The 27,726-nt window shown below is 42.6% G+C and overlaps 2 protein-coding genes across 3 annotated transcripts; one reads left to right on the forward strand and one right to left on the reverse strand.

The window, feature by feature from the left end:
* Positions 1–8,175, reverse strand: naaladl1 (N-acetylated alpha-linked acidic dipeptidase like 1). The gene is made up of 19 exons (XM_042101148.1): positions 7,843–8,175; positions 7,254–7,426; positions 6,854–6,975; positions 6,000–6,119; positions 5,722–5,914; positions 5,312–5,405; positions 5,078–5,182; positions 4,543–4,628; positions 4,061–4,180; positions 3,629–3,714; positions 2,929–2,992; positions 2,729–2,796; positions 2,522–2,613; positions 2,301–2,394; positions 1,726–1,807; positions 1,448–1,621; positions 1,017–1,104; positions 766–858; positions 1–615 (listed from the first exon to the last, which is right to left on the reverse strand). Exons 1-19 carry the CDS (start codon positions 8,034–8,036, stop codon positions 438–440), a joined length of 2,226 nt encoding a protein of 741 aa, XP_041957082.1. The 5' UTR covers positions 8,037–8,175; the 3' UTR covers positions 1–437.
* A 2,908-nt stretch (positions 8,176–11,083) lies between these two features.
* si:ch211-102c2.8 (trichohyalin) lies at positions 11,084–27,707 on the forward strand. Of its 2 annotated transcripts, XM_042100434.1 has the most exons (31): positions 11,084–11,273; positions 11,853–11,924; positions 12,018–12,115; positions 12,398–12,458; positions 12,644–12,772; positions 13,000–13,299; positions 13,953–14,042; positions 14,207–14,314; positions 14,536–14,625; positions 14,708–14,792; positions 14,970–15,099; positions 15,201–15,275; positions 15,392–15,484; positions 15,919–16,031; positions 16,416–16,539; positions 16,871–16,990; positions 17,334–17,459; positions 17,804–17,992; positions 18,099–18,161; positions 18,322–18,417; positions 18,710–18,811; positions 19,999–20,181; positions 21,328–21,459; positions 21,808–22,028; positions 22,713–22,836; positions 22,991–23,074; positions 23,700–23,905; positions 24,830–24,856; positions 25,323–25,398; positions 26,017–26,235; positions 27,064–27,707. In XM_042100434.1, the coding sequence occupies exons 2-31, from the start codon at positions 11,855–11,857 to the stop codon at positions 27,109–27,111; spliced, it is 3,582 nt and encodes a 1,193-aa protein (XP_041956368.1). In that variant the 5' UTR covers positions 11,084–11,273; positions 11,853–11,854; the 3' UTR covers positions 27,112–27,707. The 2 variants fall into 2 exon arrangements, with proteins under 2 accessions (XP_041956368.1, XP_041956369.1); XM_042100435.1 differs by lacking the exon at positions 24,830–24,856.
* Positions 27,708–27,726: the final 19 nt, after the last annotated feature.

Below are 27,726 nucleotides of genomic sequence, written 5' to 3' on the forward strand. Positions count from 1 at the left end.
CAAGCTTTAGACACTTTATTATATATATATAGAAATTGAATATACAGCCATCATGTCTTAGCTGTAATTAAGTGATTTTTGTGACTATCACATGGCAGTTAAAAGAAAATGGTTTCAAACGGTTTAACAATATTTAATTTAAGGAGTGTTGAAAAGGAATTTGGATTCTATCATCATCATACTGGAAAAAACATAAAAAATAATTATTCAAAGAATCTATTTCAATATTCTGCACATATGAAAGACTGACCACTTAAAGGTGAGATCCTCGATAGTGGCAAAATGTTTTTGATATTTGTACTCAACAGTTTTTTTAACCAAAATGGTCACCTTTAACAATCCCTCTCAGCTGGAGTAGCGGTGACCTCCTTGCTTCACAGAAGGAGTTCCATGCGCCCCACTCAGTAAAAAAGCGGACTAGACGTCATGTAGCATCCTTAGATGACATCCTCTATAGTGCTGGCGGCCCCTGCAATAGCCTGGACCAGGATGGACAGGTGCTTATGGGCCTGACTCCAGTCGGCCGGTAGGCCGGTGTTCTGGGCACGCTGAAAGGCATCTGCGAGGCCAGGGAAGGTGGCTAATCCTGAGGATTTTGAAGCCCAGATCACGTGCCTTTGGGAGAAAATGGGACATTGAAAGGAGTGATTGGAGGACTAAGGCACAGAAAATTGTTAGAAGATGGATGGATGTATGGAAATGATGGATAGAGACGATGGATCGAAGGTTTCTGTAAGAGTCAAGGCAAGGCAAACTATTCCTCACCTAAATCCATATTTGTCAGGAAATGCCAGAGGATCCAGGAAAGCTCGATCCAGCAGCATCAGTTGGTCGTTGATCTTACGAACCTCAAGAGGCCTTATAAGGGAATGTAAGCAGAGCAAATATCCATTCACTTGTGACAACACCCCTTTAAACCTGCCCTCAGTTCATACAAACAAATGAGTTCAGTGTTTATCATTGTCCTTATATAAGCCATCAGAAAGAAAATATATATACTGTAGATCTTCACTCACGTCACTTTTGAAAGGTCAAGATCTTGGATGACACTGTTCAGCTTGTCAGCTGCGGTGCGGAACCTAGTTACAGCTTGACTCAGTGGTTCTGAGGAGGGAAGAGGAAGGTGCACACACACACACAGTTATCAACTGATTTACTTTATCGTGCTGTTGACCATTCTCCTATTTACTCCCCCTTCTCAGCTCAAACCACAGTGACCTACTATAATGGTCTCTGTTTCATTTTGAGCTTTTGTTTTTTTACTTGTCCTTTATTTAACCAGGTGAAGGGCTAGAGGCACAAAGACAAGTAGGGCTGGTAAGACGGACGCTACTACGCCGAATGACCTGCAGGGTTAATGGGCTGGGAATCTATGACACAACTAGAAACCACTGGTGAACCACTGGTAACTGGCCACTGGCTATATTTCCATGGCTAAGTAACCTACCCATTGAAATCAAACGTGCAACTAACTCGTCCTTGAAGTTTGTCAGGGCCACATTGAGGTAACCTTCCAAACTCTCAGCGTAGTCACGACAGTTGAATGGCAACAAGAGGCTATCGGCTAGACGCAGCAAAACATTCCCTGCTGTCCTGGCAACTGTTTGGTGACTGGTGAAACCTGTGAGGGAAAATCAAAGAAAGAGGAAGAAGCATCAGAAGCCTATAGGAAATATATTGGGGAGATGTTTTATTCAAATGAAATTGGAATAAAACATGCCATACCTGGATCAATGTACTTAGATGAGTAGTCAAAGGTGTCATACGCTGTGTGATAGGCTGGGTAGATGCGGGCCTTAGTTTTACTCTGCAAAATACATCAAGATCGAATCATATAGCATTTAATACTGATACGATCCAATGTGTGCCCATTGATGATAACATTGCATTTTTTGCATTCTGTGGTCCTTTGAGTAAGTTGTACTTTGAATAATGTAGCTGGGTTAGGGCAATATGCAGACCCATACATACCCAAGCAATGTGTTTAATTTTCTTTGTATAAACATGTATTTTGACCTCTGACCTAATGTAACGATCTGTTATTGAAAATTGTATACATGCCAGCGCACCACTCAAGAGCACACCATTGTGTAGAGTGCTGCAGAGGAGTTTAGTGGTGTTTTGTAGTATATTGAAGCACTGTATATTTAGTGCAGTATAACTTACAGTTACCTTGAAAAGCAAACAAAGAGGACATCTAAAAGAACATTGCTTGAGTATACTGCAATTAAGGGTAGATACATGACAAGCAACTGTAAAATAAATGTGAATATAGGAACGTATAGAAATCTGTTTCATACCCTATCATAGGTGTAGGCAAAGTCCATTGAGGTAATACCCAGGAAATGCATGAAGGCAGCGTAGTCACTTCCTGCTCCTGTCAGGTATCCAACGCTAGCAATGAAGCACAGAACATCTTTAATGCCACTGACAAGACATCAAGTCTCTTATTCCAGGCATTAATATGGAAATACTGATATTAGATCAGCACAACAATAGGCACTCAGACTGAGGGACATACCTTGGTATAAGTCCGTAAGTGGGACTGGTACGATTGAAATAGCGAATCCAGTTATCGTACACTGATGTTGAGTCAGATCCAGGAGTTTTTACCTGAAGTAATAAAATATAAAGGCATTTTTTGTTCAATTTGTGTGTCTCATCATCACTAAGCAATTGGAACTCACAAGGGGCAAGGAGCGAAACCAAATCTCTTCCCTCGGCGTACCTGCTTCGCGGCAGTGAAGATGACACTCTGGGCCGAGGGGGACCCCGAGGCGCGGAGCGTGGCATTGGCTGTGGAAGAGAGCAGTTACTTGACCTACAGTATACTATACTGTATACAGTATACTATACTAACAGTGCTGCACATTAATGGTGTCTGATATATCCAATATTGAGATTCAAATAAGAAAGATTCATCCTTACCAAATACAGAGATGTCCACATTAATGTAGGCAACAGAACGCTGAAATAGCTTACTGTAGTACTCCTGTGGGTTGGAGATGATAAGGTGCTTGACTGTCTTTTAAAATTGAGCAACAGCCTGTTCAAGTCTATTTGTATTGTAGTAATAGTCTAGAGACATAGTATAATGTATTTGTTTATCTGTAAATGATTTAGTACCTGCATGCTGACCACTGTCCTTAAAAACCTATTGACTAACTACACAGTATGATACAAACGTCACAAAAATACAACCCAATCCATCCAACAGAAACCCCACTTTAACTCAACTCAAGACTCTGAGTAAAGTAATTTATTTGCATTCTCATAAGTGTCACAAATAGCAAACAAACAAAAAATGGCAAAGTATGCCATTATATCATGTGTGTCTATCTATATTTACATGCTTTAAATCAAGTGCAGAACACTACCAATCACCATATGCTCTCTAAATCGTTCACGGGAAAGCCTCTTTACTTCTCCCTGTAGGTGTGCTGCTTGATATTATACAGTGTGTGTACATTTACTATTGCCCAAACATACAGTACTATATTATACAGTGTGTGTACATTTACTATTGCCCAAACAAACAGTACTTTAGTAAAACAAGATTTTAAGATGTCTAAACTCTAAGAACAAGTTTTAACTTGTGGGACAGATAAAGAAATAGAATCAGGCTGACCTCTGTATACTCTGCTGAGCCAATGAGGCCGAACTCCTCAGCTCCCCAGCTCCCAAAGATGATGGACCGACGAGGCCTCCATTTGCCTTGCACAAACAAAACAAACACTATGGGTTATCAACAATAATCTCATCTTATTTTGTTTTTCATGTTGATTTACTCAAAACATCCCTCTTATGATTGTGTATTTTTTTTTACTTATATACAGTATTTGAGCTTTTTTGCCTTTATTTGATAGGACACAGAAGAGTTGGACAAGAAAATGAGCGGGAGAGAGAGATGGGGAATGTGTTCAGGAAATGACCTCAGGTCGGACTCAAACCTGGGACCCCCTGGGCTAGTATTGTGTCTTTGAGGTCTACATTCACCAACTGAGATGTCTTATGAAGATGGTTGATTCATGCAGTGATGATGACACCTCTGTAGCTTTACCTTCCTTCACCATCTTGCCCAGTACTCTGGTGATCTCTAACATGACGGAGGTGCCACTGCTGGGGTCTATGGCTCCGTGCACCCAGCTGTCTCTATGGTTCCCGTAGATGACATACCTGTCTGCAAGAACATTCATCCTCATATTCAAATGTAGTCAATGCACTGTTCGAAAGGCAAATATGGATCTCACACCTCAAATGACTCTTCCCAGTGGTATAGTTCTGAAGGGACATCAGACGAGGTAAACAAAACAGATGTAAATAGATGGGCTGGTAAATAAATTTATGATACGCTGGTATATTGCTTTACTTTCTCTCACGGCACATCCTGTAACATTTACTTGTTTTTACTTACTTTACAGTACATGCTTTCCTCACTAAAACAACACATGCACCTTAGTTTAAAACAACATATGCACCAATGTGTTGAGGTGTATGTGCATAGAAGAGAACTGGACACCATGCGCCACTGTCCACACTCACCTGGCTCCACACTCCCTCGTATCACACCCATCACATTAGCTGAGTTCTTCAGTTCCTCTCGGTTGTAGATATCCAGCTTTACATCACTGAAATGAGTCAACAGGACCAGAGCACAACAGACAGGTTATAGTGTACACAGCAGAGCACAACAGACAGGTTATAGTGTACACAGCAGAGCACAACAGACAGGTTATAGTGTACACAGCAGAGCACAACAGACAGGTTATAGTGCACACAGCAGAGCACAACAGACAGGTTACAGTGCACACAGCAGCTGTAGCCTTGGCGGATTGGGATGTGCACGTATCAGTCAGAATTTTATGAATTATTCTGTACATTTATATTTATCATTAATTATGTCGATTTTCTAAGAATGATTGAGACGTTGGAAATACGTAGATTATATAACTGTATACATCTACAATTGTGAACTGGCCTTCATCCATGTGATAATACTCACACACCCGATACAGTAACAGGGTCATACTTTGTGAAGATGTGGCATTGGCTTATACATCTGTTAAAGCATCCACACCTGTTGTTAAATTTAGAGGAAGATTGAAATCCTGGCCCTCCCAAGTTGTATGAACAGTTGAATGCTCCTCTCCATTCAGGTGGAGATGCGTCCCCACCAAGTTCACTACAAACAAATGACAAGAGTAACAACAAAAATCAGTATCAACAAAGTGACAGAAGTGACATGGTTAAAGGGGAATTCATGGCTCTGATTATCCAAAAGGGCACCGAAAGCAGTGTCACACACACACACCAGATTAAAGCATAAGCATCCTCAAAACCGATGGGCTGAGTTGGGATAGGAGGAATGCCTGTTATGTCTTCTTTTGGAATTCTGTAGGTGTCCTCTGTGAAAAGGTTGGTGTGAAAAAACAAATTCAGGAGATGAAAATTGTCATGGACAGAAAAAAACAACTGATTTCAAGGTGTAACTCTTAGTTCTTCAAGGCAAATTTGTACATTTGTACATTGTTATACAGCATTATTTAGCATGAACTATAATTCAACCAGTTGTCACAGATGGGTCAATAAAACTGTGTTTTAATGAAGATTTAATAACACGTCACAAGACATGCTCTATCAAATGTTCGATCAAATCCCTATGGGTTACCGTAATTATTATTAAGCATAGAGGTCCTACTGCTTCTAAACATTGTCTGTTACCTTTAGCTGCTAAGTAGGGTGTCAGTAAATCGCCAAAGTCTGTGTTGAAGGATCCTCTCTCCACACCAGAAGGAGGGAGGTACCACGAGTGAGGGTAAGTCTCATCTATGTCCGACATTATGCCATCATTGATGTCAAGAGGATCTGTGTAGACTAACACCCCGAGAACTCCAAACGGTGCAGCATTGATTGCCTAGACAGACACCAACACATCAGTCATTGTGGAAGGCAAGCACCCAATATGACAGGCACATCTTTACCACATTATCTCATCTCACCTTTGCTGCTCTTCCTGCACCACCATATCTGACAATGGCAATTGTACCTCGAAGGTCCACTGTCTTGTTCAGGTGCTCATAATCACTGGCTTTACCTTGATTGGCATATACAAGCTTCCCCTGCAAAAAGTTGTCGTATCATCTCAAAATCACATATACAAACAAGTTATAGATATTACAGTACAACATACCATTTATTCCAGATGTTTTATCTGTAGTAGTAGTAGTGCTTGTGAGTGCTTAGCATTCTGACTAATGCAGATAAGTACGAATGTACATAACTGTGAATACATTAACCCTTAAAGGTGTAGGTTTTTCCTACAACAAGTTCCGCAACAATTGAAGGTTCTAAAATTCTATGTTGAATTCAATGAACCCAGATATTCCTTAGAACGTTCATTTCCCAACATTCCCGTCACACCGGTGTGACGGTACTCCTTTAATGGCAAAAAAGTTTATGCAGAAGGACTAGCCTACATAAGTATGACATGACAAAATGGGTCTTCGTTGATGTCCTCTTTTATCAGATGATGTCTGAAATAAGACTTCTGATAACAGTGTCTTATCAAACCGTGTGCGATAACATATCTGTCCCTCTTGTTGAAAACGTTTCATCTGCTCCACTGCTTTGTCATGGTGTGAATATGTAAATGCTTGACATCAGAGGTCATGGCTCTTTTACGTTCATAAAGCGTTGAGAGAATAATGGTCATGTGGCTTTTACAAGAGGTAACAACATCACCTTGATTGCTATGAGGTAACAACAGTAGCTCATAAAGTGGACACAGGAGGAGGAAAAACAGACATTTGAAACTGTCTGTTGCTGTAAGTGTTGAAACTGTAAATAGACTCACCTTTGGATGGCCAGGAGGCCCATAGGCTGCATATGGCTGAACCACCTCTGGGTCTTCCTGGTCTGGTTTATAGACCTTTTCCTTTTCACGGGCCGTGTATTGGACAACATTTAAGGCACTGACTTCAACACACAACACAATAGCTTAGTCTTTTCTAGACTATTCGGTGGTATTTCCTTTAGCTTTCCCATGATGCAAGTCACCAAGCCCAGATGGCTGTATCTTCATGTCATTATCTCTACATCTTTATAACAGTACAGCAATGAAGGATGACCATGACTGAGGCAATAAAGTGTCTATAACCAAGTTAATATTACTGTTTTTCAGGAAAGAAACCCTGAGCTATGTGTTATCTCCAGATGTAATACATTTGAATTCACTTTTGTTAATTGGAACACACCTACAGTCACTTTATTGGGTTGGGTTTGGTTTGGGAAAGACAGATAGACCTTGTAGTCCTCTCTCCAGGCCTGGTCCAGGCCACTCACAGAGTCCTGCCATCTTCTCAACATGAACTCGACGGTCTTCTCATCTCCTGCAGTGGTCGCCATGTGAGGGACTTTAGTCAGCTCTCTGTGGTAGAAGAAAAACATAGAGTAGCAGGCAGTAATTGCAATGACACAACCATGCAGTTTCACATTCAACACATTCAGCACTTGATGTCACAGTGTGTGACATCAACATAACATAACAGTGTGTGACATTGCAACAACATAATTGTAAACTATTTACACTATATGACAAGATATACTTAAGCCTATATAAAAGACAGGCTTTTCTCCATCAGAATCTGCCATGTAGTGAAGGTATTAATTGTATCAGTCTGAGCTAAAAGTAAACACACGTTGTTGAGGTGCTGGGCAACTAAAGACTAAAACTACCTTAAACATCTTAGTGTTCTCCAGCCATGACGCCATCAAAGAATGCAGTGTTTGTTATTCCTCTACAACAAGTGATGACAACTGTGCTGCTAACCTGAATTCACTCACCTGAGATTCTCCTGAATCTCCAAGTTGTCCACTTCGGCAATGAACCTTTCAATCAGACTTTCGTCCACATCTTTGGAGAGTGTGGAGACCCATTCAGGGACAGAGTTGTTTGTCTGGATGCCAAAGTGTCCGATGAGAATGCCCACCACAAATGTTACCACTCCGCCCACCCCAAACAGCACATATTTCAGCATCCTGCTACCGGCAGTGAGAGTCTGATAACTATCACTGTACCCTGATCCAATATTACCTAAGAACTTTGACACAATGGATCATGCTATATGTGCTCTGACTGAGTCTGTTCCCCACTTGAGAGGACAGTCGTTTATGAGGCCTTCGTGGGGTAAGATCAAGGGTTGACAATTCAGTAGGACTCCACCTGCCCACCCTAAAAGATCTCATCTCCAATGAGCAGGCAGTGGTCACAGAATACTTACAGGCAGGTTTATTCATTAATGAGTCTCCAGAGTTCTATGGTGGACTTTATCCTACTCATTTCCCAAACACACATAGAACAGACAAACCTCTACACTTTCCTCTCACTCAGTTTGTAGCACTATGGGCAAGACTACTATTACTTTTTCTCCCCTCTTTTCTGAATATTCCTGGATTAAACAAATCTAAACACCTTTGCACCCTTGCTCTCAACTCCAATAAAACCAAAGAGGATTGTCAGAAGGCAATAGGTGTCAGACATACACCCATTCACATAAATGGGCTTGAGGTAGAGCGAATCTCCATCTTCAAATCCCTCTCTGTCTTTATCTCCAATCTGGTTAAAAAGGCATAATAATGCCTCTACTTTCTGCCTGTCCTCAGATCCTGTTCAACTTCGGACAAATCCTGAAAAACTGGATCACAGTGTGGAATGGAAACTTCTACTAGGAAGACTTGTAGTGTAGCCTTTACTCCTCCCATGCTTACATGGAGCCAATCTTTGCCTACTTTTCGGGAAAGCCCTGCAATCTGATCATTCACTCATTCAATCAGCGCTAGCCTATAGGAATTCAGTGGGCTCTTTAAATATGTTCCACCTAACACTGCTTTTGCTTCTCAGTACGCCGGCAGGAGACGAGATCCGCTCATCGCTGGACGGATCCAAGACAGGGCCTACGCCAAAGACTGTTACCTATTCAGGACTCGATCATGCTTGTATCCAAAGCCGTTCCTTTACTAATTACATTTTTAACTGATTCTATTCTATCTACTGAGTCTTTCTGGTAGAACTTTTGTTCACTCTTTCTTGCGTTTGTGTAGAAGTTGGCTGGTTTCAGATTTGTTGATAAATTGATTTTCGGTGATCTGATTTTAATGTGGTTCTGCTGGTTCTTAGCCTGCTGCCTAGCAGCACGGCAGGATGAGCACAGTTCAGATAGAGCCATTAAGAAGTGCGTGAAAAAATACAGACTGGAGGAACTAAAGAGAGAGCTGGAGGCTTTGGGGGTTAACGTTGATGGACATGGACAAGACATGGATGAAAATGAAAATAAAAAGAAAGACCAAAAAGAAACTCCAAAAGCTACTAATAAAGGAGCTGAAGCAGGTCGAGGACGGCAGAACTGGCCTAGACAAGAAGGTGAGGGCAGAAGGACTAACTCTGCCCATGGAGATCCCAGAAGACCTTCTAAATGTTCTTCATGACCTTGATGCATCCTTGGACAAAGAGTTGGAAGACTCTGAGAGAAATGAACAGAGGGATGACGATGTGAAAGCTGTGCTCGACAGTCTCCTAGATAAAGTGGACTTAACTCCGGGTGAGTAGAAGACATCTCTGCTCTTATTGAGTGTAAGAAGTAGCCGCATCACCAGAACCGACTTGAGCTCGGAGCAATACGTGGGCTACGTAAAAGTATGCTCACATTTAAAACATCAAAATGGTTCAGCATTGAATTTTAATAAATTGTTCTCCCATTATTTAGCTTGAAAGACAAAGGAGAAAAGGAGAGAGTATTGAGGCCCGAAGCTGGAGACAGGAAGGAGGAGTAAGGAGGAGGCCAATTCTGGAGTGCCAGAACCACAAAGGCTCCATCCCCAAGGGGAGGTTTCGGGGGTCAGACACAGCAGCAGAACGATTGACAAGGACTTAACCATCAAAAACCATCAATAAAGCAGATACAAGTTGTAGTGATCTTAATGTTTCTCCACGATTCATTTCTCAAACATAATTCTGCAACCTAATGACTCATACCAAGCTGTTCCAGTATACTAGGTCATTTAATTAAACTATTGCAGGTTCATTTTGTTAAACCATCTGCAGCAAAAAAAAAAAAAAAGATGCTGAAAAGAAGTGATTTGCCCCATGACAGGCTACATGCCATTTCCTGAGCTTGTAGACTAAAGTATTATCAATCAATAATACCCATAAGTAGTTTATATTTTTCACAATTAGCTCATAAACATAATGTGCATTTTTGTCTCGACTGTGTCTCAACTGTACCCATATTGAGTACAGTTGAGACCCCCATTTTTAATGAGTTAACTAACCGTTCGTTGCGAAATTTAATAAATAAAAACATAGCAATTGCAAAGTGTTTGTAGTGCAAATTCGTTCATTTCATTTACATTAGCGTTGGTTTAAAAGAATGCATCATGAACAAAATATGTGACACCTGAACAGATATGGCGAACAGTACAAATAGAATGTTCAAGTTATAACACTATCAATATAATGTATAGCCTATGTCTAGATTTTGCAACGACCTTACATGACACAATGTCGTGAAATATGCCACTTTATAGAGCACAAAATAACGTTTGTGATGATACCAGTTACGTATAACAGTCTAGGGTTGTTCATTGTGGAAGGTAGCCTACATGGTGAAGTTTTACTTAGAAAAAAACTTTTGCGATATCTTTGGATCAGAGATACCCGTTTCTTTCCAATTTTCCATGAAAGAGCTGGCACTAATACGCATGTGCATAGCAAAAATCACAACTTTTGCTTGCTGTGCACGCAAGATAGCCTATTTAAGGCGTCTCAACTGTACACATGTCTCTGTACTCAGTCTACCCCATATGAGTGTAGTGTTGCCAACTTTCTCAACCCCAAATGAGGGACACTTCACTTCAAATGCAGGAGTGAGATTTCCTTCTCAACATCTCTGCCATCAAATCTGGCCCTACTTGCCTGAGCATGGAATACTAGCTTCTGGAATTCACAATTTAGCCACCAACATCACCATCTCCAACATCATCAAACGTGTTTCTGAGAGCAGGTCGTTCAAGGTGCACGGAGGTCCACCACAGGCAACGACACAACATTTGCCGCTCTGCATCGCGCTTCAAACACAACCAATCAATGAGCAGCTTGAAATCAGTGAGGGGTGGGATCCGTATGTGTGTGTTTATCCGTTTCTAGGAAACCACATTCACGTTCATCAAAACCCATTCCTCCACATGAAGAAGCGGGAGCCTTCGAATGTAATTGCACGGTAATATGGACAATTCTGTTTCGCAGTGTTTTTTTGTTTGTTTGTAGGCCTACTTGCACTTCTTGAAACTATGCAGAACTGCTCAGTTAAATAGGAACAGAAGGGTAATCCTCAAAGTCGAATGCAAACAGTCCAAACCGTAAAATTATACTCCGAAATTTGAGGAGGTTAACGTTACATTGTTGCATTCTCGTTTCCCGTCAGATTTCATAACAGTTGAAATAAGTAAATAAATGACATGCACTTTGCTTTTTATCTGATTGGGCTATGGCCAAGACAGAATTATGACTGAAGGAAGAGCCAAAAAGTTTAGTGGGTGTTTCATGGTTTTCCTTTACATATTGTTATGTTTATTGTTGGCTTTTGGACAAGGCCTAGTTTCCAGGACAACGTCATCAACACTCAAATGTATAGGCTTAGCTTTGAAAACTCAGACATCTGGCAGTACACTGACAAGCAGGTCTGCATGGTTAATCATCTTCCATTTGATGTACAAAAACTATTTTCTAAGTTTTCAAATACAAATCTCTCTCTCTTTCTGTGTGTGTGTGTGTGCATGATGCCATTCTGATTTGGCAGTTATGGCACAAACCAACTACAATGTGGAAGCAGGGGAGGATGGTGAAGATACTGATGATCTGCTTTGCACAGGTACTGACTATTTTTCTCATGCACCAAGTACCTCCATGTCTGTTCAGCCGTGTGCAAGCATCAGTGCTTCCAAATTACCTTCTCCCATTGCAGATGCAGCTCACAGTCGGGGCTTGGCATCCTTAGCACTACCGAGGGACCACTGTGACATGCTCTTGGACGCCATTGATGCTGAACTGAGCCGCCTTCAGGTCAGATACACTTTATATGTCATATGCAGATGTTCCCAGGGGTTGATCATTCATCATCATATGCAATTTAATGCAAATATTTTTAGGAATAACGACTTACTAACATCTGAACTGAATCCTCTCATATTTGTGCATCATTAGTTCATTCCTGAAGTCTAAAAAAATGCCTGAACTTGTACTGTGATTGAAAGACCTATCAACTCAAGAAGCGTCCTGTTCTAGAAAGAGGTTCGGGTTTTGCCATTTTGTCAGTGTCAACTTCAGAATTGTTTTTGTTCATAGGCACAGAATCAAAATCTCAGACACGATGAAAACTGTAAAGGAGAAGGTGTGAAGAGATTAGGTAAGCACATTTTAAGGAATTTGCTGAGAACTTTTATGGGGTCGATAGAAAAAAATGAAAAATGTGAAACTCCTAGATCCCTTTTCCTTGCAAAACAAAGCAGGCATATACAATGGTTCCCTGTCCGTGTTTTCCATTTGACCTCCAATCTTCTTTTTGTAAAACTGAGAAACCTGTTGTCAAAGCATACCTATGCAGAAGTCCATCTCTGTGTAAGGACACTGGCTTGGGATGCACCGGTCTTGCCAACGATGGAGAGCACCAGGACACACCCTCCCATGAGCCAGAATGCAAACGTTCCACCAGCTCACCTCGTAAGAACGTCACTTAGTTAATTTATTCATGTTGACCTGTTGGACATAAGGCTGTGATAAGCTTCTTCCATGCATCACGGTCTTGTGCCTTGGTTGATGCTTCGCCCCATGGCAAATGCATCTCCTCATAGTCATTTGTATGTGGAGTTTAGAAAATGTCATCCCCTCTTATCATTTTCTTCAAAGCTTTAACCACTGTCTGGTTTCTTTCCACCGTCACCTCACAGCTAAGCCCTCTGGTGGTAGGCAGGACTCAGCCGGACCCTCGGAGAGAGAGGGGAGCAGCGAGACGTCGACCCCAGAAGAGGAGCAGCGTGGGCTGGACGCCCGGACGGAGCAGTGCCGCTGGAGGCTGGAGAGGCTGCTGGGGAGGACCGACCGAGGGGCACCAGAGATCGGCACGTCCACGCCACCCGACCCAGACAGCATCTGCACGGAGGACTTCACCCAGCGTTTCAGGGAGGAGACTGTGGACCTGGAGGAGAAGAGTAGAACTGAGTCCACCCAATCCATGCCACATGATACCGGTAAACATGGGGTCCTAATGTGACAGCAGCATGCATGGATGGAACTGGGTCTGTTACAAATACTAAGCACTGCATCTGGAGCAGGTAATTAGGACCAGTAGTAGGATCAGTATTAAGTTTAACTGGAGTGACACCAGGTTTGGTTGCAGTGCACTGCAGACTGTTCATTGCAGGAGGTATCCCAGGGGCTGTTTGCACATTCACAAAAGGCATTTCATCAGTGAGACAGAAAATGTGTTGCTTTTTTGGAAAAGTCTTTTGGAGAAGATTTGATTGTTATTAGGTGATTTTGATACCCAAGTCCCTGCTTAAGTGAATGTAGCAGATTAAAGAAGATGCAAATATGGGTTGCCCCTTAAATGGGAATTGGATTGCTTTACACTAACTGCAACAATAATATAATAGAAATGATTACAATATATCAGAAATTAAATGAACTAGTCTGAAGCTGAATGTTCCTTACCTATTCCTAGATGTCTTGAATATGTATGCAGTCAGTAAGATGAATCCATGTCATGGGCAGTGATGTAGCACTCTTTAGGAGTTGAATTGAGGGAGCTCCAGCAGTGTGCTGCTATACAGACAGCTTGTGAGTGAGTCTACTGCAGACTTCATCATCATGTTGTTTTAAATATTCTGTCGCTTCTGTTCAGCTGCTCTCAACAAGCTTCCGAGTTTCACTGGTGCCAGAGATCCGGCCACTGAGAACGGAAGCATTGGAATTAACGTCAGATACCTGGCAGGTGCTGCAAACTGTTTTCATCCAAAATCACTAACTGTAATAACTGACTGATGAACAATACTGTAGGTATTTACAAAGTTGGATGGATGCAAAATTATTTGGGATGAGCCTTAAAAGTTCGCTGGTGTTGTATGCCACAGTGGTTGTAACACAGTTTCCTCCTAGGAGTTCCGGTGAGAAGCTTTGATGCAGTGACCATAGACAGCGACCTGGACTCGGTGCGCACTGAACAAGTCCATAGGCACCTGCACAAGTCTTTTGACCACAGGAAAGGTACCTCAGGGAAGAGAGAGCTGATTATGATGTCTGTAAAAACAATACTGTGTTACCTCTGCTCAATATGAAAACCCAGATTATGTTAGTTGTCCCTACTGTTTTGCTGAATCGTGATGGTTAGCAAGTTCAGATACTCCATATGTTCTACTGCAATCTCATGCCTCAAGTCTACACTGTTCTGTCAACTGATGTGATCTTCTTGTCTTGTCCTTTCTCAGTCATTAAAGCTGTTGAACAAATGAACAGCATGTTCTCTGACCACAGTGACTGTGACACGCTGGCCGAAGAGGAGGGGAGCCAGCAGTACAGTATGTGTTGTTATTGAGTCATCTGCAAGTGATTGAGTGTAAAGTGTTTTCTCAATCCTGAGAACAAAATTGTGTAATTTAGGGGCACTGGCCTCTACAGCCACCATAGGCTCCTGTGGACGGCAGCGCATCGAGAAGTCGCCCCAATCCAGAGGACAACTGTTTAGGTATCAAATGGTTTTCATCATTTTGATTGAACAGAAGTACAACTCTGTTGAGAGACAAAAAACGAATTACTATTAGTACTAATATGCTTTTTACTAATATGCTTTTTACTAATATGAGTTTAAAGGTTGATCTCCTCTTCTTTTTTTCTTTGCCATTGGCTGATGTGTGGACTTCAGTTCTGATGAGAACAGTGAGGAGAGTGAATCTGTCCAGCACTCCAGATGTGACCATAAAGACGGAAGACACCGGAGCAGTGCGCACAGGAGATCGAGAGGAAATCGGGTCAAACAAAACCGAGGAAACAGTGTAAGAAACTGGGTGATTAGACACGGGCACCTCGAAGACAATCGAGACACATTTACTCGTCTGTCACCTCACTACGATAACAACACTGTTGTTTTCTGCAGCTCTCCTGTGGGTGGATCCTGGAGCAGATGACAGAGAGACGACTCTTAGAGGAAACCCTGTCTCATCTCAGAAAGGTGTACTATGCTGCACACACCTAGTTAATTGTCTACAAGAGCACCTAAAACGAGCACCTCCACAAAAAGGGTCTCACTCTAATAGGTGTGAGTTGTGTTGTTGTGTGTGCTTGTAGGACAGTGAGAGGGAGGAGAATAAATTGCTCATGAAGAGAGCTCAGCTGTGTGAAACGGAGCAATCTCTGGCCGATCTTCTTCAACAACAGCAGGTATTTAATTAGCCCACATACCACCTTTTCATTTTTCTATATTCATACAAATTTTCTATTACTCTTAATCATGCAAAAATAGAGGGGTACCTGACCATAAATTCCCTGTAGGTGGCATACTGGCAGTTCTCAGTTAATTATCTCTGCTTGCTTTTGGATGCTGCAAAAACTGATGGGGATATATAATGGGTTTTGTGCTTCTGATTCACATCTTTCATATCATTCAGCAACTAGTCTATTCACAACTTGGTATACTGTGTGTGTGTGTGTGCATGTGTGGTGTGTATGTGTGCGTGTGCGTGTGTGTGTGCATGTGTGGTGTGTATGTGTCTGTGTGCGTGTGCGTGTGCGTGTGCGTGTGCGTGTGTGTGTGTGTGTGTGTGTGTATGTGTGTGTGTGTATGTGTGTGTGTGCGTGTGTGTGTGTGTGTGTAGTGTGTGTTGCAGCAGCTGGAGCTGCTGAGGCTGGAGGTTGAGCAGAAGGAGAGGGACAGCCAGAGACTTCAGGCCAATCTGAGGGACAACACAGCCCAATCTGACACCTCCAGGTCAGAGCCAGGATTGTGTACAAATATTTGAGCTTTTTGAGTTTTTTTTCTTTTCTTTTGAACACACACACAGAATGGACAGCTAGAAGGCCACAAGGAGCAATTTGACCTTTTACCAATTTGACCAATTACATCTTGAACAGGAGAGTATTTGCAGTATCTGTCCATGTCACTATAGAATGTTATGTAAGTGTTGTTAGTGTTAAGTCATTATGTGGCATAGTATTAAACTAACTATGTATAACATCAACTGTATGTAGAAATTATAGGTAGTACTAATTAACTATAGTAATAAAAGATGCAGCACAGCTGTCATAATCTCATTCATATTCTCTTAGTTTTCTCCTCCTCATATGTATATTTTTCATGCCCACTGCACTTTAGGTGTGAGCTGCGAAGGCTGCAGACCCAAAGGGACTCATGTCTGCTGGAGGTTAGAGGTCTGCAGGAGGAACTGGACACCTTGGAGAGAAGTCAGATTGTCCACTGGGAGGGAGGGGAGGCCAGGGTGAGAGCTGAGTTAAAGCTGTATCTTACAGCACTCGGGTGGTACACCTGACACATTTAGCAGGGTTAAACTGTTAAGTTCAGAGGAGGTGGTGTAAGTGTAAAGGCACAGAGAACTCCATCATTTTTCAGTTTATGGGTCACTTCTGCCCTTGTTGTATTAAATTATTGCACTACCTGACTAAGCAATAGGTATTTTTTAAAGTTAGATGATGCACACAAAAGAATTTGGGAGGACCCTCAACTAAAGGTCTCAGTCAGTGTAAGTTGAATAGATGATCAGATCCAGGTCCCTGATGATCAAACCTTTTCACCCTTGCCTGACTCTTCAGCTGGCTGGTGGTGTGTCTGTGCTGGAGAGGGAGGAGATGGACAGACTGCTGGAGAACGCCAAATCCGACCTGTTCTCTGAACAGCGCCGCTTCAGACACACTCTGGACTCCATGTCAGAAGTATGACTCAGGATTTTTTGTTTTGTTTTTATTGCTTTTAATCAATCACATGTTGCGGAAGTCTGACACATGTTAGGTGGACAGTCACAGTTTTCCCTCACTCGACAGATTGTATGGTCTGGTGTACCATTTCATTTATTGTCATATAAGGGTGTATAGACCCTTTCAACAATAAAAACAAAAACAATGCTTGAACGTTCTATTTGGGCCCCAATCTACTTCCTCTGCATTAAGATAACATATGGAATGTTAAAAAGGAAATCTTGTGGGGCCAACTATGATGCTGATAATGGAACTCTCTTGAAAGGGTCCATAGTATGTCCCTTTTCTTTATCTTGCTCAGAAGCTGGATGAAGCACAGCAGGAGTTAGACCAGAGAGCGGAGGAGCTGAGGACACTGAGGAGGAGGTGCACTGAGCTGGAGGTCCAGCTCACCAACACCAGCAGACTAAGAGAGGAGCAGGAGGAGGTCAGTCTTCTTGCTCTCCTCGTCTCACTCCATGGCTAAGTGTGAGTCCTCCTGAGGTTTCTGCTCAGGGAGAAACATCATCCAGCTCCCTCCACTGATGTGGAAAAACCATAGACTGGCTAAGAGCTATTTGTAGCTCTCCATGGATACATCTTAAGGGCTACTGGGTCTGGATTATGTTTCTTTGAGGATGTCAGTGTTTTTTTTGTTGTGTGGGTTCAATGACGTTTATTAAAAAAATAAACATGCTGACATTGATTTCAACAATATGTTTATGAGTGCATAGACATATCCAATGGGTTCTGTTAGATTCTCTTTATGGCAAATGTCTTCATACTCCACAGTGCTTGCAGAGACAGCTGAAGGACCAGGAGGGGACAGTGGGGGCACTTGAGCGTATTGTGGCCCAGAAAGAGGTGCTGCTGCTGGGCCTGCAGCAGGAGAGGAGCGCCCTGCAGATGGAGCTCAACACTCAGAAGGAAGAGCATCACAAACAATGCAGTGACATTCAGGAGCAGGGACAGCGTAAAAAGGTTTGGGCATACACAATCAAACAGTAATGCTCACATGAGCACACATGTATGCATATGTAAGTGTCTGCGCTATAGCTTGGTTATAACTTTAATTTCTCCTTCCTAGGAAGAGGCGCTGGAGGCACATAGGTTACAGTTGTCTCTGGACCATGAGAAGAATCTTCAACAGGTGAGGGAGACAACTCTGTCTGTAGGGGTTCGTAATTCTATACTAAAGGGATGTTTTTATTTGTTTATATTCTATTGAGGCAAACTGGGTCCCTATAAGCAAACCAAACTGAATTGTCATCCATAAAATGTTGAGTAGTTATAGATGAGAGTTTTTGCAGGTCCGTCTGCAGGCCCAGGAGTTGAAGTCTGAGGCACTGAGAGAACAGGCCCAGTCCCACACACAACACATGGAGTTCCTGGAGAGCTGCATCAAGGTCAGTACACCTGGATCTGCATCTACACCTACACATCTGATCAGTGTTACCTTTACCTATCTTTACCTCTGTAGAGGAAGTTGCTGAGTATTAATATCTGTACACTTCCATATTTGATAATAGCTATGGTTATGCCAACCTCTTCAATCTTTACAAATGGCTCCTTATTGGTACAGATAAATGTGGAGAAATACAGAGGATACGTTTAGGTTGTCAGTAACCGGCATGGAGCAGGAGATTTAAGGAATATCCGTCCGTTGAATACTGACATCACTCTTTTCGGTGTCCTTAGCTGAAGGAGGAGGAGGTGAGGAGGCTCACGGGGGCTCTGGAGACACAGGAGGAGGCCATGAGGAGGCACGAGGAGCAGCTGAGAGGAGAGACTGAGGAGAAGGTACCAGATAGATTTAATATCCATTTACATGGAGTTACACATGAGTTAGTTATAGAATAATAATAATAATAAGTTTATTTTATATAGCGCCTTTCTCAAACCCAAGGTTGCTTTACATAGTAGGAAGGCAGGGAAACACAATAACAGACAAACAAAACAATACAACAAAGACAAAGGCAGGGAAACACAATAACAAACAAATACAACAAAGACAAGTTATCTGTATGGAGCAATGTGTTGGGTGTGGAGGAGAAGTGATTATTAAACAGAAAGGTCTTGAGATGTGCTTGGAAGAAAGAAAGAGAAGGACAGGCACGAAGAGGTTGGGGGAGGGAGTTCCAGAGTTTGGGGGCCAAGGCACTGAAGGACCTGTCACCCAGGGTGGAGAGTCTGATAGCGGGGGATAGCCAAGAGGTTTTGGTCAGAGGATCTGAGTGAGCGGGAAGGAGTGTAAGGGGTCAGGAGGTCGCAGATGTAGGGGGGAGCAAGGTTGTGGAGTGCTTTGAAGGTGAGTAGTAGTACTTTGTATTTGATCCGGGACGGAACTGGTAGCCAATGGAGTTGATGGAGTATGGGGGTGATGTGTGCTGATCGTCTGGTATGGGCGAGGAGCCTGGCTGCAGAGTTTTGAATATATTGTAGTCTTTGAAGGGTTTTAGTGGGGAGACCAAGGAAAAGTGAGTTGCAGTAATCTAAAGGGGACATAATGAAAGAGTGAACCAAAGTCTGTGCATCACTAGCAGAGAGGAAGGATCGGAGGCGTGCAATGTTACGGAGGTGAAAAAAAGCAATCTTAGTGAGTGATTTGATATGAAGATCAAAGCTAAGGGTGGAGTCAAGCTGAATGCCAAGGTTTTTAACAACATGGGTAGAGTGGACAGATGAGCCATCAATGTTGAGGGTGAGACGGGGTTATTTGGTGAGGATGCTTTTTGGGCCAATCAGCAGAATTTTGGTTTTGTCTGTGTTGAGCTTGAGAAAATTGTTTTGCATCCATAATTTTAAATCAGAGAGGCAGTCAGTAAGGGAGTGTGGTGGGGGGTCAGAGGGTGAGGGAGTGGTAAGATAGAGTTGAATGTCATCTGCATAGCAGTGGAAGTTGAGACCGTGGCTGCGAATAATCTGGCCAAGAGGGAGGATGTATACCGTGTCTTGCTGAACCGTGTCTTGTGCTTCTCTGAGGACAGGTGCAGAAGGCCCTGGATCAGGAGCAGAGGAGGTGGGAGGAGCAGAGGGAGGCGGCGCTGCAGGAGCAGCGCAGGAGGATGGAGAGGGAGGCGCAGGGGGCGCAAGCGGACGTGCAGGCCGAGGTGGAGAAGGAGAAGAGGAATGCGTTAGGCCTTCAGAGCAAAATGCTGGAGTTGCAGGCCGTGAGTATTACTAAAGGCAGTGACTATATTGCTGGTATGTCAGATACACACGTTTTTCAATGTCTGTCTTTCTTTTGAACCATCCAACAATCCCCCAGTGTGACGGGTCGCTAGGCCTTCTACTCGTGTCTCTTTAGGGGGATTCGACTTGATGTTGCCGCCTGCAGCCGTGTTAAGCTGACTGCATAACGTGATTATTTCTGAGATTCTTACGTTTTCAACCCGAAATTGTGCATACGTCACGGTTGGAAACGTATCAGAATCTCAGAAATACTGGTAATCACGTTACGCAGTCAGCTTAAGATGGCTGCAGGTGGCTAAATCAAGTCGAATCCCCCTTTTGTCTACTTATTTTCAGAAATATCAGGAGGCTGCTTCCTCTCCTCTTGAGAGGGTCATTCTTACAGTACTTTGGATTTTGGTCCTGCAACACAGCACTCAGCCACATTGCAAACATACAACATTCATGCATTACTGATGACTGACTTGGACCCAGCTCACACATTTGGTTAATAAATCCATATTTTAGTTCAAATCTAACCTCTCAACTCCTTCTTTTGTTGTGGCCTCTACCCTGGGTCACAACACTTTCCCTGGACAATCCCAACGCCGGACTATTTGCACTTTCTCTCACTAAATCATGATTAATGCATTATCATACCGGATACGTAATCATCCCACCTCTTAAAACTTTCACCTCAGGTGCTTTAAACACCATGTCCTATTCTCCACCCTGACTATCATATGCATTTGTCATGTGTACAGACCTTACTGTCCGTATTGACCCTAGGCAGATGGGTCAGGCCCTTGAGTCGTGGATCTGCTCGAGGTTTCTTCCTATATGTATCTCCAATTCTAGGGAGTTTTTCCTCGCCCCTGTTACCCATGGGCTTTCTTTCTTTCTTTCTTTCTTTCTTTCTTTCTTTCTCTCTTTCTTTTCTTTTCTTCCTCTTTTCTTTTTTCTCTGATTGCCTATATTCTGTAAAGCGCCATGATGCATGTGTAATGTTTTGGCGCTCTATAAGCACAATAAATTAAATTAAATTAAAATTAAACTATCCAGTCTATCCATATATCCATCCATTCAACGCTCCTTTTTTCTTAACCTATGTGCTACTAACCCAGCTCTTGTCTGCACGTTTCCAGAAGGTGCAGACGATGGAAAATGAGCTGTGTCTGCAGCAGAGGGAGCAGTCGTCTGCACAGGCCGCCATGGTGCAAGCGCTTAGAGAGGAGCATCAGGCAGAGCTACTGAGGCAGCGCAAACAAGCAGAGCAGGTTAACCACACACACACACACACACACACACACACACACACACACACACACACATACACACACACACACACACACACACACACACACACAATGCAATACATGTTTGTATTAAGATTACAAATTATTGAATGAACTCCAGAGGTGCCATTTCATTTTTGCATCAGATTTGCATCTTGTCCCTACGTGTAATACTTGTGATGAATAAAAAAGAAACATTTGCAAACAATTGAACTGAACCAACAAAACAGTGACTGGGCAGAGCAAGTGAGCACCACCCTCCTCCTCCCATTAGTCCTGCTGAAGAGTGTTCTCTCTCACTCACCTATGTGTTAATCACTGTGTTGTTAGGAGGCGCAGATGGACAGCCTGAGGTTAAGACAGATTCTCCAGCAGTCAGAGGCACAGCTGCAGTCTCTGCAGGCTACACTTGCAGTGCAGGAGCGCGACCACCAGATGGCGCAGGAGAGGCACGAGCAGCAGCAGCGGCGCTGGGCTCAGGAGCTGCAGATGGAGTGCCAAACCCTGCAGAGTATGCTGGGAAATGGTGGACATGGAAACACACTGCTCAGGTGCACCTATTTTCTCTGAAGTGCATACATACATAATCACAGGGCTGGTTGTGTCACTGTAAGGAGGTTTATGAGGACACAATGAGCAAGCGTGTAAGATAGTGAACCTGATGATCTCTCTTAAAGCTCTCTTAATACACAAAGCTGACTTTAAATCAGTGCTGACTGACTGTTTAAATCAGTGCTGACTGACTGTTTAAGCCGTTTATACTACATGGGCCTTAGAAGTTTCACTGGAGCACACTGCAAAGACTACTGCCCTCGCCCAACTAGTATGTACATTCTGCGCCTGTGCTGCTAATATTCAGATAGACAAACGTGTAGATATACCTGAAGACCTCTCTCAAATGGAACTGAAACAGAATTCCACTGCTATTAATCTCAATTCATTTACTAATTACTAATCCTGTGTGTCATCCATACGGTCACTGTGAAACACAAGTTTTCTGCAAACAGAAAGAATATGCTGACCCCATACCAAATACCCTATGCCATTTTTTGTAAGATTTATTTTGGGCTTTTCTAGTCTTTAATGATAGGACAGTGGAGCGTAGCAGGAAATGAGTGGGAGAGAGATAGGGTCATGTGGAAGGAGTCATGTGCAGGAAATGACTTCAGGCCAGACTTGATGTGTGTGATTGTTTTGGTTGTCCTGACATGTTTCTGCACTGTGTTTGGAAACAGCTGCACTTGCCAAGCAGTGGAGACGCTCCAGGCCCTTAGATTGCAGTTCCAGACATTCATTTCCGGGCTTCAGCAAGAGTTGGAGTTACAGAAACACACCAACCAGAAATTAGGACAGGACAAGGTACGACACACAGTGTGACACACAAACACACACACACACACACACACACACACACACACACACACACACACACACACACACACACACACACACAGAGTGATAGCACCACTGAAATGCATTATTAATCTCCCATGTGTCTATGGATGGGTTTCAGGAACACGAGCTTCGTCTTGAGAGGGAGCAGATGCTTATGGAGAAGGAGAGAGCCCTGCAGACACTGCGGGAGAGACTCATACAAGTGAGATCCTCACTTTCTCACATACTCTAGTTTCTCACATACTTAAGTTCTTCAAATGTTCTCACTAAATTAAGTTGTGTAGTTCACCTGCTCACCTGCAACAGAGATGAACATTTACACTTACACTTATGTATATCCTCCATAACACTGCTGTCAACTCATCAGTCTATGGACTCAGTGGCTGTCAGCTAGGAGTAAGACTCCTCATCAACCTATGAACTTCAATGGCTGATGTAGTTGGTTGACTCTCAGTCTACGAACGTCAGTGGCTGATCTAGTCGGTGGACTGTCAGCTGGCCTAATAACGCAGGAGAAGGACGCTGATATGCTTGTGCATAGCGCCTGTTGGACTGTGTCAGTTTGAGAGTGCCTTGCTGATGTCGGCCCTTCGATACACTGGCGCTCCCAGCACATAATTGTTTTTGTTTGATTTGTTGTTTGTAAACTCAGGGCATTGCTGTGAAAGAGCTCAATGCTCAGTCAATTTCCCCTGAATAAACACACACACACACAGACACACACACACACACACCACACACACACAAACACACACACACACACACACACACACACACACACACACACACAGTCCTATGTATTTGACTCATGGTCTGTGTGTAATAAGGAGCACATAGAGGAGCTGAGCATCCTGAACCGGCCGCAGCTGCGCGGGGCTCTGGAGGGCGGTGTGGTGGACTCACTGCGCCGACAGCTGAGGGACAAGGACGAGGAGCTGCGGCAGGTCCAGAGGAGCATGAGCCAGTGGAAGGAGAAGACCGCTGCACGGCTGGCCCGAAGGTTTGAGGAGGAGCTAACGGCTGAGCTGGACAAGTAAGTGGGGCTTGAAAATAGGGATGGACAATATGGCTAAGATCTTAGCAAGTCTGAATGCTCTGAGGAGAAATCGAGATGTTCCAATACAATATGATGTAATAAAATCTTAACATAGAATAATGTTCAAGTATCAGTATTTATTTGTAATATCAAAAAGTTAACCCATTATACACATTTATGTAGTTTCTGTTTCTATGAGTATTCTACTGAAATTTAATATAAAATCAGTTTTCACACAGCTATGTCAAATTTGCATATGGTCACATGTTTATGCAATATACAAAAAACATGCAATTTGCACACACAATGCTAATGCTAAAACATTATCATCACATTGGTTAATATGATAGCACCTCTGAGATTGAGCATACCAGACAACTTCTATTCTGAAAAGAGACTTAATGTTACCACATTACTGATGAGGATGAAAGGACATTAGGGAATGACTGAATTGGAAGATCTGTCATGTATGTGGAGCTTCAATCAACACCTTATTTCAATTCAATTTAATTTCACTTATAAAGCACCAAAACATTACACATGTCTCATGGCGCTTTACATAGTGTTAAACAATCAGAGAATTATCTCAAACATAATGCTGTATTCCACGTACAAATGTACATCCCATAGCCAAAATAAGAGTAACACCAAAGAATGCCTTGCATCACGCCTGTGCTAGACATAAGGCCACACAATAGTCAGCATTTATCTCCAATTAGTTCTCTGACATTGGGTTGGTGTGTCCCAGCCCTTGTACCCTTAGAATGCAAGTGTGATATATGATATATATATATATAAGTGTGATATATGCAGAAATTAATGTCCTTCTTATTCGGTAGCTCTATATCGAGGCCTGCATTGTTGAGTAGATAGTGTAACTCTGTAATTGTTTCCTATTGATGATACTATTGCTACCTACAGATGCAAAGCAGATTTGCTCAAGAGAAGGTACAGTAACTGCTGTGGTATTTAGATATTTACACTAGTTGGCATTTAAGTTACTAGAGTAGAATGCTAGTTTAACTCACTAAATTACTTAACCTCTCTTCAGTAGTTATTTTAGTTATTTACAGCTATTAATAGTAACTGTAGATATTGAGAGGAGTCTCAACTACCAACTTTTTTTCTCTCTGGGTTCTGTTAGAGTTTTTTGAGTTCCTAACCTTCTCTACTATATCGTAGAGTGGCTTGTGTTTTCTACTAATATGTACAACTATTCTACAGTGTTTTAGGGTAGAATTGTAAACTATATGTCGTCACCTTCCTAAAATAATGCCATAAGTAATTTGTCTTAGATTTTTCAGAAAATAATAAAAAAGTTAACCAAAAATTTTAGGAAGGTGACAATGTCATAGTTATGTAGTCAACCGTGCCTTTGTCTGATTTCTCTGTCTGTTGTCATGCACTGGTGCAGAAGAACTCCAAGACTGCGCTCAGACCAGGAGAAGAAGCTTCAGCGTCTGGAGGAGGAGATGAGGCAGCTCACCATGGTACACTCCTACACACCCCTCAGCAGAATCTGTGTTTGAGACTGAGAACACAGCCAAGTCATATATTGTATTTGTCATTATGGTCTGTGACATTTAAACTGTTGATTAACTACTAAATGGGACAGTAGAGAATCCCACCAATGGCTGTACAGTGAGTCTTTAGTGATTTGTTGGTCATTGAAACCCTTGTTTTGAGGCATGGTGCTACAATTACACCCGCAGGAATAAATATTTGATTTAGTGACAGGAAGTTAACTTATCATTCGATTTGCCATCAAATTCCATTTATTAATTTCACTCCTTGGTACCTGGTCCACTGACCTTTAACATACACATGGCACATGGGAATGAGACAGTAGAGGATACAACATTAACCCATTAGTGATTTATTGACCATTAAAAAATGTCTGTGTGATCTATGAACTAATGAGGGTTTGGAAAGCATGCTTCATCATTCTCTGTTGGTTTTCTTATTAAAAAAGAGGAGTCTACCATGACCAATAAGCTTCACTGTCACTGAGTTCAATTTATGTGTAATTATTTATGTCCCTTTAATGGCCCTGTGTGGGTTCAGGTATCTTCATCTCTCTCTCCTCTCTCGTTTTCTACTTCTAATAGGGCGGTGACTTTGACAACATGCCCTCGGCCACACTTTCGTCCCCGGTGCCCCAAAACCCCCCGTCTGCCCTCCGCTCTCAGGACCTGGCCTCCTACAAGCTTCTCCGGCACCTACAGAGCCGCATCCGGCAGCTGCACTCCGAGAGCCGGACCCACCAGCACAGCCCTCCTCACCTGGCCGTTGGGCCCCCCGAGCTGACCGGCTCCTACCTGGAAACGGTATGTGACAGAACGTCCTTCAGTCTGGTTGGTTAATTCACCCTGTTTTATGTCATCTTCACATGGCTTAAAGTTCTGCAGGCATTGTGCCCGAATTCAGGCATGGGCTAGGGCCATTTAAGATTTGAAAATAAATAATAGGACATTGTCCTTGCTTTAAGCCCTGTCATATCAGCTCATTAAAGAATATGATTGTGCACCCTTGTTGGGGAAGTCATGTTGCACATAGTATTAAGTCTGTGTTTGCTGTCTTTAGTTAAAGGTTGTATCAGCGATAGCGGGGATATGTCACTTCTGTTGATGTTCAAACAAAACAGAGAGCTAGCTCGCTACTCCCTTCCCCTCCCTCCTGTGCAATTAAAACTCTCCTAAACGCACATGTCGTCGGTAGTTAAAACACTTTATTTTGCCTTTGAGTGGGTTGCCAACCCTTGTTGGTAGCAATTGTTTTTGTGTACAGATCTCGGAGCCTAGGCTGCCTATAGAGACGCTTTTGTTTTTTGACGGCCTGCTTATGGGGCAGACGGCTAGCGGATTGTTAGGGGAAAGATTAGATGAATGTGCTAATTTGTGTTTGGGCCTGAAATCGCTGATACAACCTTTAATGTGTAGATGTGTTTACGTACTTTTGTCTGTTTAATGCATTCTGTACAGCACTTTGGCCAGTGTAAGCTGTTTATAAATGTGCTTTAGGAATACATTTGACTTACTTACTTACTTTATGTTGTGCAGCCGTGTCAGTTATCACTGTCAGTTATGTAAATGAAACTTTAAATCCAGGATAAATCTAAGCAAGGTCATTTAAGGTTGTTTCATCTGTGTCCTCAGATTCCAGATACTCAGGAAAGCAGTTGGCCTTTTAAAACGGCGAAATAAGGACAGCACCTAGTTACGGAAACAGATATAACATTAGACATGCAGATTTCATTATATACATACCCTGTGTTCCTGCATAAATATATGTTATTTTTTATACAAAAATGCCCTTTGTATAAAATGGCTCCCTTAAACCAGGGTGGGTACAAACATTGTAAGTTACATACATCAGTGTTACCAAATCCCTTAAAAATGGCATAGATATAGGAGAGGTCAGAACATTTCGAGTGGTCACACGCAGCACGTGCAACCCTGCTCAAAGGGGAACGTCCTGATGGTTTCTGTCAAATGCCTTCCTCAGCAGTTGGAGCCGTGATGAAGTTTTACAGCTGGGCTAAAGGTTGATCCCTTAGCCTTTAGAGAGCAGTGTATCTCCACGCACTGACAGATAAATGTCTGTGATCAGCAGTAAGGTGACCTAACTTAGGTCATGGTGACCTTATGTACATGTATCCTGTCTCACATGTAGTTGGCTTAGTTTTAACCTATTTTTTTACAAGTCTAAATCAACACAACCCAAGCTGCCAAATCAGTGTTTTCTTTGTTTTAAATGTATGCTTATAGTGCAATGCAATGCAATGTACTTTTTTATAAATAAAGTCTCTGTCATAAATA

Source organism: Alosa sapidissima, chromosome 8 (assembly GCF_018492685.1).
Source record: "Alosa sapidissima isolate fAloSap1 chromosome 8, fAloSap1.pri, whole genome shotgun sequence".
Taxonomy (NCBI): Eukaryota; Metazoa; Chordata; class Actinopteri; order Clupeiformes; family Clupeidae; genus Alosa; species Alosa sapidissima.